The sequence below is a fragment of the Cydia splendana genome, chromosome 23, assembly GCF_910591565.1.
Source record: "Cydia splendana chromosome 23, ilCydSple1.2, whole genome shotgun sequence".
Lineage (NCBI taxonomy): Eukaryota > Metazoa > Arthropoda > Insecta > Lepidoptera > Tortricidae > Cydia > Cydia splendana.
The window spans coordinates 1,079,158-1,096,654 of NC_085982.1; the positions used below are offsets into that span (position 1 = coordinate 1,079,158).

The 17,497-nt window shown below is 35.5% G+C and overlaps 1 protein-coding gene across 9 annotated transcripts in view; it reads left to right on the top strand.

Moving 5' to 3' along the window:
- Positions 1 to 17,497, top strand: part of LOC134801938 (hemicentin-1) — a 669,034-nt gene that overhangs the window by 578,184 nt on the left and 73,353 nt on the right. For all 9 annotated transcript variants that reach the window (XM_063774564.1, XM_063774565.1, XM_063774560.1 and 6 more), the window contains exon 6: positions 1,026 to 1,175. In XM_063774564.1, coding sequence (XP_063630634.1) covers positions 1,026 to 1,175 — 150 coding nt within the window. The remainder of the gene's footprint in view (positions 1 to 1,025; positions 1,176 to 17,497) is intronic.

A 17,497-nucleotide genomic window follows, 5' to 3' on the forward strand; every position in this document is an offset into this window, starting at 1 on the left:
TCAATTAAAGAGAATGTGTAATGTATAAAACGCCTTTGTTCAGAGAAACGCTTTTAGAAATGGACTTGGTAATGTGATAATGCTTTTTAGAGGTCCTTGGGAAAATATAAATATATTATGGATGCTACTTGAACTAGATAGTTTATCATGTGTACTTATACAACGTGTTACCGTCACGTGGGCGTAAAGTGAAAAATGTATTTACTGTTCATTACTTTTCAGCCATAGGTACAATTGTTTTTGTAGGAACGAAACGGCCATGCCACATATTTAGGTGTAGGTACGGAAAGTATTAATTTATAACCCATTTCGTATCTTGTCACAGTGACAATCAATATGAAAGTCGCTAGAGACCTCATACAATTGTCGTTGTGAAGGTACAAAATGGGTCATAATCATAAATTAACTTTCAACTGTACATACTAAGGTATAGAGCTTGTAGAGTTAGGGCATTTAGAGTTAGAAGCTTGGCTTTACATGAGATCTGATAACTTTTTGAGAGTGCGGGCCATACGGCCCCATCGTGGCAACATTTTACCTGAAAACGTTTTTAGTGGGATATCATTTTACACAACCTGTAGGTTACTTGTCTATAATAACTTCTTCTTCTTCGTTTCCTCATGACTGAGGGTCGCGACCACATAAGGTCGTTATTTTATGCACCAAGGCTCTCCATTCTGCACGATTTTCCGCCTTCCTGATAGGCGCCTGTCTAGATCCCTGGCAGGCCTTCTTTACAGTGTCCACCCAGCGGGTTGGTGGATGTCCACTACCCCGTCCTCCATCCACCATGCCAACCATAATGCGCTTTTCAAGGTTGATAACGTAACTACATACGTACCTCTCGTAAATACGTACGTCTCGTAAAGTGTCATTCTATGGAACTTGCAAAAATTGTCTCTGAATGATGAATTTACTAGAGACTTTTGTTTACATAGTTAGCAAGTTCCATAGAATGATACTTTAACTACGTACGTCTCGTAACTACGGCCGCGTTTTCTAATTAGACAATTTCTTTGTTGCAGCTCAACGCACAACTCCGGACAACACGACCGTCCAGCAAAGCTTGGCTCTGACGATATCTCGAGAAGAGCTTGGTGGTGAACTGAAATGCTCCGTCTCATCAGATGCTTTGGACGAACCGATCGTGAAAAGAGTCAAGCTTGATGTTAGAGGTAAGTGTTAGTTAAGAACAGTTAAAGGGCGTAATGCCAGGAAATTAGAAGGAGAGAAAAGATATGGCGCGCCACTCGAAACTTATGACGGAAGATATGACCGTCACGCGGGTTTTTACGTTTTATCTCACTATGAAAATATATTTATTTGCCAAATCGTGCTTACAGATCCCACAGATATATCACTAGGCTATTGTATACCTACTAAATTTATAATGCTCTGAAAAGAAATTTCAGTTCTAAGTAAGGGGAACCCCCAAAATTTATCGTTTTTTTTTCTATTTTTGTGTGAAAATCTTAATGCGGTTCACAGAATACATCTACTTACCAAGTTTCAACAGTATAGTTCTTATAGTTTCGGAAAAAAGTGGCTGTGACATACTCGGACAGAGAGACAGACATGACGAATCCATAAGGGTTCCGTTTTTTGCCATTTGGCTACGGAACCCTAAAAATATGATATGTATTTTAGTGATTTTTGGCTGCCGGGCCAACATTGAAAATTTCAGCTTTTAGTTAGAATCTTCTTAGTTTCCGTGTGAAATTTTAAAGACTTTCACCCTTGAGTGAAACGTATAAAAAAATAATTTAAAAACTACTATTTTGCGTTACTTTAACCTGTCTTAATATTATGAATCTAAGCAAGTGATGTATTTATATTTCAATAGAATCAGATTACAGATTAGATTAGTTACAGCAGAATCCAGCCGCAAATTTGCTCACACATCACAAATCTCACTCCCAACTTCGTTCCTAAATCACCCGCTAGTTCCTAATAGGTATTAGCTGAATTAAATGAGTTTTTCCTTATCCGTATAATTGCGACCATTAATAACCCCGTATCTCTCTTAATGAAAATTTATTCCGTTGCAAAATTAAACTGGAAAAAGTCGAGGTTAAGGAGCAGTCGGGTCATATCTACGTCATAACGTCTTAGAATATAATTTATCTATTTTAATTAATAAATCATTTTTCATCCACCCGCCATTTCGGCCTAAAGATGTTAAAAAATTATTCAATCCCATTTTCATTTCCTTAGAAGTTTAGTTATGTTTCAAAGAATCCTTTATTAGTGGACTTTCACTACATTTGAAGAATTTGAAGGTTCCATTTTAATTTGGTATCTAAGTAACGGAACTGTTTTATGTAACAATTTTCAATACCTACTTAGTGTAAAAACCAGAAAATACCAAAAATAAATTAGCATCCAATCACACTGTTTTCGGTAACGGATTTGAAACATTATCTGGTTTAAATTGTATGATGGCAATTCTTTTTTGAAATAACTCTTACCCCCTAAAATTATTAGATAGCCAATTGACTAAAACATTATTGAGAAATATCTGAAATTAAATGTTAGTTCTTTATGTAGTAAGGTGAATAAGTAGACTTTTAATTATAATATAAAACTTTAATCAAGAGAATATTTTAGAGACATGGTAGAATAGACAAAATGATGTAATGAATGTAGAAGATTACAACAGTCTCAACCTCAAGACAAAGTTAGACAAGTCCCAGACTCAAGTTCTGGACTTTGAGGGCGTGGGTTCGTATCCCACTTCTGACACCATGTAGTAATATGAATAAGTAGACTTTTATTATAATATAAGACTTTAATCAAGAGAACATTCTAGGACTGAGACATGATAAAATAGACAAAACGATGCAATGAATGTAGAAGATTACAACAGTCTCAATCTCAAGACGAAGTTAGACAAGTCCCAGACTCAAGTTCTGGTCCTCTTTGAGGGCGTGGGTTCATATCCCACTTACCCTGTAGTATTATGAGTAAGTAGACTTTTAATTATAATTAAGACTTTAATCAAGAGAACATTCTCGGACCGAGACACTTTACTCATTACCTTAAAGAAAAGTTGAACTAAATGTATGAAAACAAAAGTTACAACGTAAATGATAACAAAACTATAGAACGTTATCTCGTTTTCCCCCTCTCCCTTAACCGTTTAATCTAAGACGTACAACCTAACAGATAATAAACCCAATGGAGTGCAAATAATTACATTTTATTTCACGAACACTGCAACAAATGGCCTCCATCCACCGAAATTATCATTCCAACAGATCATTGCCAACAACTCCTTTTGGAGCCACTTCTTCCCTATTTTTTAAAATCTCGGCCTCACCGGTGTTAACATTTCTCTTTGTAAAATTTACTTTATGATTGCTGATAATATTTTTTTCTTTTGTGCTCCGTTTCTTTGTTCTGTTTTGATAATTATTTTGTCACGATTAATTTTGTTTTATCTCGCGAGAGGAAAGTTTTTGAATTTTCTTGATATTACGAAGCTTTAGTGATTGTGAGAGTGGTTTTTGGAAATATTTTGATGCGGTTGTGTTTATAACACCCCAGATTCCATTCGGTAGGGCGGATAATCTCTTGCGGACACAAATATGAATTACATAAAATAATAATTATTAACAATTTTACTACGAGTGAGTGACATTCAAGGAAGGAGTCCTTTTACCAGCAGTGGGACATTAACATATACCTAATGCCAACTAAAATAGTTTTATGAAATTTTTTGGCTAACAGGCCCTTTTCTGTCCTATTAAGCTGGAGGTCGTGGATTCGTTTCCCAGTTACCTCCATTACTCTATTTTCATACTTATATTTGTGTGTTTAGCACGAATATTTCGTTCCTGAAATATACGGGTGTTTTCTATATACATATCTAAGTATGTAGATTTCTATTACAAAACGTACCTATATCGACGCCCACATTTTAGTATACTATACCATAGTAGACGCTCATAACTTTGCTTAGGTTGGAGTTGGAACATTGATATGTGTGAAATTGTCCCCAAATATTAAATTACAAATTTTTGTCGAGCACTATGTAAACCTTTCAAATTAATTACCTATCTGAAGTTTGAGCTAAAAGAGAAATACAGACAGATTAGTAAGTACTTAGTATAGAATCCAACAAAGTAAAGACTAGGAAGTTAAGCACCAAATTAATAAGTTAGACACAAATTTAAGACTTAATTACAATGAACCCCAGACTTGGAAAGTAATTCTCAATTTAATCGACATGTTACAAAGTACACTCTCAGATCCCTCTCCCTACAATGTATCGACCCTCGATATTGCAAGGTGGTAAAACTCTCGACCTCCATTAGGTTTAGTGCTGGGACAATGGTTATCGATGGATCGTGCTTACATAAAACTGGGCTTGATTTTGTATGGCTCGTAGATTTACGTAGAAACAAGTTATGGGTTTGTTGGGTTTATGATCGGATTTTTACGGTTCTACCGGTTGGTCTCTTGAGCAATAAGGATAGAGCTATTAATGTAATTAATTTATTAGTAGTTATAATTCATTAGGTAATTAAGGTTATTTTACTATTATTGTAATGTGAAACCATCAAACTTATTTTTGTTACACTTTGAATGGCCGTGTAGGTATAAATTCGAGTGTTTTATTTCTTAAAACGAATTATTTAGGTAAATCAGTAATAAAAAACTTATCTGTTATAATTTCACAAAACAATAAGTTATAATGTATACAGTCAGCAGAAAATATTGTCAAGAAAAACAATTTGTGCAAAGCAATTTTTGAATAATAACTCACTTATGTTGTGCACATCATTTTCACCGACGCGGCGCACACAGTGATCACTTTAGGTTTAGAAAACTACATTGAATGATTACTTCATTAATTAATATCACAACAAGCACCTCCTGCATTGTTTCTAGAAGATAATTCATTACTTTATGTCTTTGTGTTTCATAGATTAATAATTATATACTTAATAGTTGACAATGACAACGAAGCAAGGGATACATCGAAGAGAGCAGACCACATTTATGGATGCGTTAATTATCACTTTCATCAAAACCTGCTAACAACATGCATATTCACAAAGTCTTGCAAAATAACATCGAAACTACTATTTTTAATCGCCCCATTATCGATACGTCGGCCGCCCTGGCCCACTATCTCGCCACTTATTAGCTATACATTCTGGCAATTTATCGGGTGGCTGAAAATTGGCCCGGGCGCCTAAGTGATGGTGTAATGCCATGCCAGCAGGGCCGGCGTTGACAGCTTCAAGTATACTTTTCTTAATATTTTATCAAGATCATAAATTGATCTAGTTTTAGAGCCAAAGTTATGTGCTGTAAAAAGCATTTTTTTACAAATGGCTTAAAATTTGCGCTAGATTTGTTTCGTTCACTGCTAGAGGATATTTTGGCATTTTATTAGGTGTCTTAAAATCATAGATGTAAGTAAATTGAGGTAGATATGGTACCAGGCGCACGATTGTGAGCCATTAAATATAGGTTCCGGAACCTATATTTAGTTAGGCGTATGGGTGACGCCAACCTGTCAAGCTGTCAAAATCGTTGGATCAATTTTTAATTTTGTCAACTATGAACGTCACACGTCTACATAAATAAAAGGTCATTGCTTAAAATGGTCCGAGCGCCTAAGTGATGGTGTAATGCAGTGCAAGCCGGGCCGGCGGCGTTGACAACTTCAAGTAGGTATACTTTTCTTAAGATTTTATCAAGATAATATATTGATCTAGTTTTTAGAAAATCATGTCAAGTTTGATGAATTGGTGCAGTTGTTAGACCGAAAGACATGCGCTGAAATTCAATCGGTAGTTTGTTAAAAAACCAATTTTGTACGAATAGCTTAAATTAGCGCCAGATATGTCTCCTTTTTTTGCTAGAGGATCATCCTAGCCTAGCCTAGTCGGTAGGAACCCTGCTTACGACGCAGGAGGTTCTGGATTCAAATCCTGGTAATGGCATTTATTTGTACGTTCATCACAGATATTTGTTCCTGAATTATGGATGTTTCCTATGTATATTAGTATTTATATATATCTATCTATTCATTATATAATATTGTCGTCTACTATCCCCAATATAAGCCCTATTGAACTTACTTCGGTGCTAGGTCGAATTGTGTAATATTGTCCGATAATATTCATTATTTTTGAAATAAATTTATTTATTAAAATTGAAGGAAATAAACAAAACCAAACATAATAGCTAAAACTTACTATTAAATACTTAACCTACAGGTATTTTTTATCTTAGGCTAGGTTTTATATATGGATATAAAAAATAAAGTCCAAAAAGTTGTATTAAGGTGCGTTGGGGTAAGATTGAAAGTGTTTTTTCATTAGGGGCAAGATAACAAGTCGCCCGTAATGCTTCGGTATACGGACGATTTTTTGTCTTACTCCTTCAAAAAAATGTTTCTATCGTACCCCAGCGCACCTTACCTATTTAATATTTATAAAATAAAATAAATAAATAAATATTATAGGACAATTTTACACAGATCAGTCTAGTCCCACAGTAAGCTCAATAAGGCTTGTGTTGTGGGTACTAGACAACGATATATATAATATACACATATATATAAATACATAGAAAACATCCATAACTGAGGAACAAATATTTGTAATGAACACACAAATAAATGCCCTTACCAGGATTCGAACCCGGGACCTCCTGCTTCGTAGGCAGGGTCACTACCGACTAGGCTAGGAGGCCGTTATTTATTTATTACTATTTCATTTACAGTCCGCCCCTGCCCAGCTCCCCTGCAATATACTACAGCGCCCAATAAAGTGATAGTTACTGTCGGGACTTGCCCGATTTTAGATTTCAATGTTAGTTCCTGAACTAATCTGTAGTTAAGGGTGTTTGATAGAGGGTTGCACTGTCTGGTGGGAAATTATAAATTAAATATTAACTTCGAAACTCTTTAACTAAAATGAGCAATTATTGAAAATTTATCATTTTCATGTTTTTTAAGCGATCACCATTATATGAGTGCATTTATCATTTATCGCTTGCTGAAAAAAAAGAAAATACGTTAATTTTAAGTAGCTCCGAAGATAAATATAAACTTAAGTATGATGTTAAGTAAAATGTTTTTTTTTTATATCATTAGTTTACTCAAAGATAGGAATTTAATTATTAATACATAAATATATTTCGAGATCAATCTTACACAGATCGACCGGGATTCGAACCCGGGACCTCCAGCTACGTAGACTGGGTCACTACCAACTAGGCTACCGACACCGTTATTATGTTACCTATATAACAAAGATGTTGTTTTTGTTATATCAAAACTTTACCCAAAACCAGATCTTTGATTTAAAATAACATCACAAACTTATGTTACAAACTTCCCTAAGGGCAAACGATCTACATTAATAGGTTAGTTTATTACTGTATCGGGTGTCAGTTTACAAGCGCCGAGGGAAGGCGCCGGAACTTTACAATATTGTTTACAATTTGAGCGACGCCATCTTGCTATTATGGCTTGTGAATTTATTACTCAAATCAACGCTCAAATTTGCCAATAACTGTAATTTTAAGGTTATGTCTTATTGATGTATTACAGACGTTTACCAATTCAGGACAAGTTAGAGCACTAACTAGCAGGTGCATTGAGGTGTTTTGGGGCAGCGGCAGGATGAATAAAGTTACCTTTGGTTGGTAAATTTTGACTAAATTATTCCGACTTAACTATTGCTTATACAGTCATACAATATCCTCAATCTACGTCTATAGCCAATGGACTATAGACATAGATTCAGGATCTAATTGAAGTACCTAATGAGGTACTACAATCTTACTTTTTAAAGATATTATTTATTAAGTGAAAAATATGTACTCGTGCTTGGAAATGGCCGCGTTTTATAAGGTAATTTTCAAAATCAGTAAATACAGTTCTTATGTAATTTTAATCGATATACGACATACCATCTAACTCCAACCAAGTTATATCTGCATGGTATTTGAAATGACAAATTGTGGCAATGTCAAGATTAATGCCACTATGAAAATATGACGTATTTCTTAAATTGGGATTTTTTTTATTTCGGAACAACCTCGTTCGGAATAACCCCGAAGCACCGTACTTCCGTAATGAATGTGCTCTTGGGTGAGAGATTGGGGCAAGATTGAGCCAATCTCGGCAACATCCTCACGTTAACCAACAAATCTCTCAAGATATTACGCGCAGAGCTATGGCGTGATGGCGTAAACTATCAGAGAGAGAGAGAAACACCCTTAAGGTGACGTTCGTATTCATACTGCACCAGCATTACTGCGGCAAATGTCAAAATTGATGTTGCTGCTCGGAAGTTTGACATTTGACAGACACGCGAGTGATCATAAATAAGGAATCCTTCTTTTCCTTTTAAGGTACGGAACCCTAAAAAAATTAATCAATACAACACATTTTACCACAAAGACTTGTAGAAGGTAGAGAGGCAATAGAGAGTACCTACTCTCTCCAGGCGGGTGTTATGCCTGGAGACCGAAGTCCACTGAGAGTTGGTCGGAAGTTATATATATAGCAACTGACATTTGAAACTCCGTAAGCGCGATGTAGGTCTCTTACTAATTGAGTTCTAGCTCCCTAACGCCATCTGTTAGATTATTATGGCAGACTTTGGCAGTGACAGCTAGAGGAGACGCCACAGACTTGTCATACTAATGTTAAAGTGCATTTCCTATTTCACCCTAAAATATACCGCGGACTACAAAGGCTCACAAAATCACATCATAACCCTTCCGCGGCCCAATATCGGACCCTAACCCTTCATCGTACGAATAGGGAGGAATAAGGCATAAACAGAGGAATATATCGATGGTTATAGGTAACGGAGCAATCATCACATTTGAGATGAGGATATGGGACAAAGTATAAGTGTGAGCGGGACAAAAGCTACCACCAAAATGTAGTATTCAAAATGGACACTATAAATGAAGGTACCTTTTGATATGGAAAGCCACAAAGAATTATAATTAAGGCTGCGTTTCCACCACACGCGTTGCAAGGGATAACGCGTATTTTTACGTCGCTGTCTCGCTCGCACAGTGGCATTGACCGCCGGCACTAAAGCGGGAGAGCAACATAATTACGCGCAGGTAACAGATATAGGAACAGGCGGGCCAATGTACCAAATTCTTCGTGCTTGTCGTCCTTACTTTAGGCAATCACTTGAACTACTACCTACATAATATTATTTTAACTACCTACAATATTTCCGATTGAATAGAAAAAATAGAGAAATGAAGGTCTCAAGGGAACTAAAACACCAAAGCTAAACAGCTGCCCATGCCCAGAGTTAGACCAAGAAAAGTCTGCAGCGATTGTGATAGCCTACGCAATGCAAGTGTTATTTTAAACGTCAAACTTCTATGAAATTATGACGTATAAATAATACTTGCACTGCGTAGGCTATCAAAATCGCTGCAGAATTTTCTTGGTCTAACTCTAGCTTTTTTCTATTTGAGTTTTAAGTTTAGGTACGATGTTTTAGTGAAAGCATTTTATTTTATTCTTTTGTGTAAAGTACTACAGTGAGGGCGCCACTTTCTACGTAACTCTCACATTCTTGACGTAAAATGCTTAAACATGGCAACAATTTAGTATGGAGATTTGGTTCCATTTCATTTAATTTCTACTATTTTATATCGCACTTTAAGTCTTTTTCTTTAAGAAATAAATGAATCTAATCCTTTTAATCATGCTCCAAACCTGCTGACTCCTTCCCGGAAAAATGCCAAAAACTATCCGCTCCCAATTTGTAAACATTACCCGTAAATAATGGCGTGGGCGGGGCAATTACAGCGCGCTGATTGGCTAGCCGGATCGGCCGGCTACCGCTTTAGTGACCCCACTAATTGAAATTATTTTCCTGTTTCGATTTATACGGTGACGGGGTTTTGATTATTCGCCTATTGGTAATTTTAGGCTGGGATTGAGTCGTTATTAGAATTGGGATATCATGATTGTGTATTAGAGGATCTATTAAGGATACGTCTTAGTCTTAAAGCTTTAAGGTATACCTATTAGGTAAGTCTGAAACTATGTATACTTACTGTCATAAAATTACTTTTATCTAACTCCTAAGAGCTCTGGGCCGAAAATCCTGTTGAATCTAATACAGATAAGGTGCAATCACACAAAGTCGTTCTCGCTTTATAGTATAGTCTGTCGATTTGTAGCAGGCCCCGACGGCTAATCCTTCGTCTATTATCAAGTAAACCCGCTCGTGCTACCACCTGCATAAAAATCGTTCGTCACTTTAACCGATGATTTAATTACCTTTCCTATGGATATTGCAATAAGATTCAAAATGCACTAATGTGAAAAAGATTTTTCTAGACTGTGTGTAGTCCCTTCGACTCGCCGGCACTCAGTACTACGGTTACTGAGTGCCGGCGAGTCGAACGCTACAGAACCAGTCTAAAATGTGTCATCGAGATGCGTAACATAGACACGTTATCGGAGAGCGCACCTACACTGGTTTTTTGAGCGTTGGACTAGCCCGCGCTCAGGTACCAATTCGAATAATTAAGACCCTTTTTTGCAGGTAAGTAGCACGTGCGGTTTTACTTAACAATAGACAAAGGATTAGCCGTCGGGGCCTGCTACAAATCGACAGACTATACATTGCTTTTTATAAACTGTTCTTTTTACATTTTTGTGTTTTTTTTTCGCAATTTTAAAATATAATGTTATAGTTTTCTAATAAAATCACACATAAAAACCATCTACAGAATTATCGCAAAGGTTAAAAGACCTATTTTCTTTCAAAGTTAAAACAGCGTATACGTATTCTGACTTCCAATGTCACCGTCATAAAGCTAGTAAAGGACAATGCTTTACGTCTTTTATTTGGCGACGGCAAAAGGCTTTCTATTTCGAGCCCATACATATTTATTGGAGCTGTCAACGCCCACGTGATTGGTTTTTTTCAAAACCTTGTAAAGGGCATTACACCAGTGTCACTTATAAAAGCTACTCTTTTGAAACTATTTCAGAGCTAGGAGATTTTCAATTCATCGGGGTAGTTTTTTTGCATTTTATACAATTCTATTCTTGGTGAACATCTCGAAGACGGTTTGACGGATTAAGAACTTTTGGAATAGCTCGGTTTCCGTGATATTCTATGGCTTAACTTAAAAAAGTAAGTATGTATGTATGTAAACACTTTATTGTACATAAGACAGGTTAAATTACAATTAAACAAAATATACATACCTTAATGTACAAAGAAGAACTTTACTGTGAAAATGTGTTGTAATTCTCAAAAATGATTCTTAATCGTATTTGAATAAATAAAAAAAAATACTGTTCCTAGACGAAATTGGCATGTACTTATACCGACATTACTAAGTAACCAACGTAAACTGGAAATATTTCTTAAAATAAGTACACAAAATTTTGAATTTCACACATCTTATTCGATTCAACCTTTAAACAATATATTCGCCCTTCAGGCCTTATCAAAATACGTTACTACGTTTTTAAATTCAGCAGACACCCTTTTTAAGTGGCCATCGGTCCCACATATTGAAAAAACGAGCGAACTCTCCGAAAATAGTCTATTGAGTTGAACTTTATGAAAAACTACACAAACTAAAGATATTATCTCAAATAGAAAGCCAGACGCTTTCTATTTGAGATAATAATTTATCTTTAGTTTTATTTTGTCTTAAACATACTCTATATAATGAATGTGAGAAAATTGAGAAATTTTATCATGACGCGTTACATTTCTTTTCTTGCTTCAGAGAAATAAAATTGTCTTTTATTTTGTTTCTTTGATCTTCAGGTCTTTTTATCTTTTTTTTGAATGAAGAATATTGTCGTGTTTTTGATGTAATTTAATAATTAAATTTTCTTTTATCGTATTCTTTAAGAGATACTTGTATGTTCTAAAATAGTGACATTAAAAAGCGCGATAAAGTTTCAATAGTATGTGTAGATACATTTTTGTAACGATGTGCAAATGTTATTAACAATCGGGCCATTTTATATTAGGTTACACACAACTTTTTTTTGCACTATGACAATTAGGACTGATACGTCACTACAGATCTGATGTAGTGCATAATTTATCCATCGTATTTCCTCGGAAACGTTCGTATTTGTCATGCTACTTCAGTCAACCCCAGTACTTTTTGTACCGAGACTGACTGAAACAGCAAGACACGATCGTGCGTTTCCGTGAAAAAACGATGGAAAACAATTATGCACTACATCTGTAGATACTGGACGGACGGCCCAATTCGAACTTTAAGATACGTCAGTTAATAGATCTAGAAACGATATGGATTAGCTAACTCAGTGTCAAATGTGACGTTTCTTCAAACAAAAACGTCACTTTTGACACTGACACATCTAATCCATATCGTTTCTAGATCTATTAATTGACGTATATTAAAGTACGAATCGGGCAATAATCTTCACTAGTACGAGTATACCTACTCACTTTCAAATAGTCAAAAAATAGTCAAATCAAATAGTTTCCAAGGTCAAAGTACAAATCAATGAAACAAGGTGAATGACTTTCACTTTATATTTGGTTGATTACTTGACCATGGAAACGATTCGACCCCATTTTGTTTCAGGAAACACTTCATTAGCTAGTTTCCATTTTAAAAAGCGACATCTATCAGTCAATTCAGTAACTAATTTGCAGTATGTACAATTAAATTGTTAGTTTAAATCTCAACACGTGTCCTACAGCATAATTCGATAATTTTTTAACCAAAAACGTCACTTTTAGCACTGACAAATCAGTATCGCTGTGACATCTTATAAACATTGCTTGAATTGGGCCACTAGCGTCATAAACCAACCTATAGTAAAAGCTGACTAGAAAACACTTCGACACGCACTTATTGTATTTCCCGGCTAGATTATTGTCCTATACCCGGGCGGGATATCACGTATATTGTCCTATACCCGGGCGGGATATCACGTCTATTGCCCGGGATCCCGGGGGACGGAAAAAAATGCTAGATCAGTAACTATTTTATGTCTTTGGGCTGCGAGATGTGTGGTGCTGCGTTTGGATGTGTTCCAGTAGTGGGATATAAAGTGTCATTGCTAACTATGTAAACAAACCGCCATACTGAAATCATCAATCAGTGACAGTTTCAATATGGCGGTTTATTTACATAGTTAGCAAGTTCTATAGAATGACACTTTAATCACATTGATATGAGTGTTCAATCTATGTAGCTAGCTGAACTCGCACGAAGCAGTGACGCGTGGTGCAGGCATGAAACCCATCAGATGAGTTGTGGCAGCCGCATTCAGTCTGAAACACATTACACATTTATGTATAATCTGTTTTACAGTGGTTAAACTTTCTATTATACAGAGCCTTTGTCATGAATAACATAAGATTACATTTTGTCCAGTAGGTATCTAGTAAACAAATATGCTCCTTTCTTATGATCAAGTTTGTTATTGTAGACTGTTGCTTGCTAGCTCCTATGTGTACAGACAATTTTAATCTATATTCTATTTTTACGGAAAATGTGTAACAAATTTTTTTTTTTTTTTCAAAATTGAAGTGATAAAGCTTTTTAGTTTTTTTTTAATTGGCGTTATAAATTTAATGTGTAAAAGAGACTAGCTCAAACTTAAAAATATTTAAATCAGCCCTTAAATGAGTTCTTGTTAAAACGACATAGAACGTATTACGTTAAAAATCTTGTCTTGATTTATAAGTCTTGGCATGGAACATGACACACAGCTTAACCTTCTTACATCTAAAGGGAATAGGTACTTAGATTATTCTGATATACCGTAAAACGGGGTCAACAGAAATCGCGGGGTGAATAGAGAAATTTTGAACTTTTTCTTTCAAGTTGTTATATTTAAAAACGTACATCTCTAAAATTAGATTTGTTGGAATGCGTATATAGTAGACTATTTATTCTCTACATTGATACCAAAAGAACTTAATCAAACTGCCTAAAAGTTAGATTTTTTTTTACTCTAAAGTAAGGTCTCGCCGAGGTATGAAATGAAGCCTGTCTGAACTTTGTTCTAGCGGTAAATATTTTGACATTAACTAAGTAAAAGTTAGCTAACCTGGTAATGGGTCAAACAGATCACTGTGTTATGTCTTTCCTGTAGACATACACGAGAGTTAAGGGCTATAAAGGTTAATTTTCTTATTTAACCCTTATCCACGTGAAAAGGTCCTCCTTTTATTTAGAGAACTATGATAAAATCATTGCTTACATGCCCACAAGCTGTTAACTATTGCCCACAGGAGAGAAAAATGTGCTGTTCGCGATAACACACTAGTTTTCTCTCCTGTGGGCAATAGTTAACAGCTTGTGGGCATGTAAGCAATGATTTTATCATAGTTCTCTAAATAAAAGGAGGACCTTTTCACGTGGATAAGGGTTAAATAAGAAAATTAACCTTTATAGCCCTTAACTCTCGTGTATGTCTACAGGAAAGACATAACACAGTGATCTGTTTGACCCTAATATAGTACCTGTACTGTAGTACCTAAATAATAAATAATATCACAAATTTTCTCTATAATGAGGCAGTTTTTTTGTAAAAAACTAATAACAAGCAATTTTACGTGATAAAGGGGTCAGTAGACACGCATATGGGGTGAGTAGTTACGCCATAGGGGGTGATTAGATACCACAAAGGGGTGTAGAGATACGCCTTGGGGGTTAAAAGACACGAAAAAATAATTTTGTGTCAAATAGCTGTTTAACACATATATATACCATTTTCCAATAGAGTATTAACATAATAATGACCAAATTCGATGCCTATGACATCTAAAACTTAATATTTCTATTCACCCCTTTCTTTTGTCTATCGACCCCGTTTTAAGGATATGGAGAAAACAGGTAGTTTTCTTCGATTTTCTCTGAATTGGGTCGGTAATTTTTTTTTTCACAAATGCATAATTGAAGAACTAACCAAGACTCAAAAAATGATATCAATTTTTTTACTTTTATCATTTGGATTATTGGCGAAAATCGTCCTTGAAGTTGAAAATCGTGTCTTTTCACCCCGTTTTACACTTTGAAGTCTATAAAAATAAAACTCTCAACTCAATCACTGCATAATTAAAGGTAAACAAAAACTTTCAGAAACAGGCCGCACTTAAAAAGTCTGAGAAGCTAGACGCCAGATTAACACCACTTAAGAAATTCTAAAAACTAAATCCGCCTTTAAGAAACTCCAGTCAAAAAACAAGCGCTTGCTCGGCTGTATATAGTTTTGTACCTCAATGTTGTAAATTCTAGACTTCTGCGACTCAAAGGTTGGAAAAGATTTATAGCGATAACTTACTGCCTGGTGTTACCGAATTTTAACTAGTAGATGTTTAAAATGTTTATACGACAACGGTTTCACTCACTTGAATTTTTAGTCGCTATTGGCGACATGTTTCGGGTACGTCGGACCGTCGGACCGTCGGTCGTCTGAGGAAGGACCCCCGACGGGCCCGAAACATGTCGCCAATAGCAACTAAAAATTCAAGTGAGTGAAACCGTTGTCGTATAAACATTTTAAAATATGTCTCACGAAAGTTTAATATCGATTAGTAGATGTTTCATTTTACGTGTATTTTCAACCGGTTTCAAAAAACAAGGAGGAGGTTATCGATTCGCCAGATTTTTTGTGTATGTTTTTTATGCTATTACTCCGCTAATCATGAATTTATTTTCATGATATTTTTTTTGTTTGGGAAGTGATACTAGAGACATGGTGGTTTAATGGCCCTTTTGTAACTCCAGCGCAGCTTTTAACTCCAACCAAAAAGCAAGCAAGTTACTTGACTAAACGGTTCTATTCAACTGCTCGACTAAACCGTTTGAACGAGGCTATATACATTATGACCCTTCTGTAACTCTGAGTAAGTTCGGATGGGATTGTACTTCGGGGAACGCACCAGAGCGAGGTGAACTTTTTATTTCGTATTAGATACGAAGTGGCCGTCGACAGATTTGCTATTGTTATAGACTTCTAGTCGTTTCCAATAAAGCTTGGGTCTATCTGAAATCTGAAGCGTGAATGGGCATTCAAAAGGTAGGCGATATAGTTGAAAATGTATACCTGCTGCAGCCTTACATTTCTTTTACGAAGTTAGAAAATGTACCCATTATTGTTGGCCTTTTGCATTAATTTCCATTTATTTGAATAAACTTAAGGCGTGCTTTTCCCGTACGAGCTAAGCGAACCAGTTTTTTGAATCCATCGGAAATATAAGAAACAATGTTTAAAATTGTGAAAAAAATATATCTTATACTTAAGGATCTGGCAGATATGTTTTGGATCTCAAAAACGCGATTAGATAAACTTTGCTCGATAGAAAAAAAATCCAAAGTTACGCCTTTTTTTAACAATAAATCAATCTCAGAGCTACAATACAAACTTTTTTGACTTGTTTTTTACATAAATGTATAGGTAATAAGATAATCTAGATGATTTGGATCACTTTGTCTCGGTAACATCATTAAAATCATTTCTATGTTTCAATACCTACTAAATCCGCAACCGCCATCACTCGCGAACGCACTTACGCCCTCTTCAGTCGCGCGGCAGCGCTTGTAGAGGACGGACCTGCGTCAGTGTGTTCCGCGCGGTCACGTGATTTTACCATTTACAAACAATGGGAAACAAAGCATATGAAACGTAAGAAAAAGTCACTAAGTGCTATAAAAACACACTTTCTGATAACAGAAGCATCTAATACTTTACGAGGTGCTTGAAAGCGCCTAGCTTTCCTACATCAACAGTTAAAATATTTCAGTATTTTCACTAGGTCAGCAACCAATTTCAATGTAGGTAAATAATATTATATCGTCGTTGAGAATGCCAAATCCGTTATGTGCACGATTTTTGATTGACAAATAGTTACCTAGCAACAAAATACATAAGGTATTAATTAATTTGATTAAAATCGCGCACATACCGTATTTGGCATTCTCAACGACGATATTCCTAGATAATATAATTGTGAGTATGTAAGTATGATATATTTACAGTATTTCACCTTTACTGATATACCTACGTCCGATCTGCAAAATGATTACATTCCTTCGTGCTCTTTGACTCCTTTGAAAATCAGAAATTATTTATTTGGATTGATACAGTATGGGGATGTTACAATATATGTATAGTGTTACGCTTTTAGTATGAGGGTGCCGAAGGCGCCCGGCTTTGGATCGCATGCAATGCGCCACGCCCGTCAAGCGTGCAAATTCATCATCATAATCATAAATTTAAATAAATATAAAATGTCAAATTGAAGTAATTTAAAAAATTACCCTAATAGGCATATCGCAATACAATTATTTAAGAACTAAATACATATCACTAATTTTAATATTTGACCTCGATCGACATGAATTAAATATAATTGAGAGTTCAAGGTGCCTACAGGCAGTTCATCTTGCGCTTGGTTGTATTAGTCTTGTTCGAGAAACTGAACACGGTGAAAAATAGAGATAATACTCCTAAAAATACGTG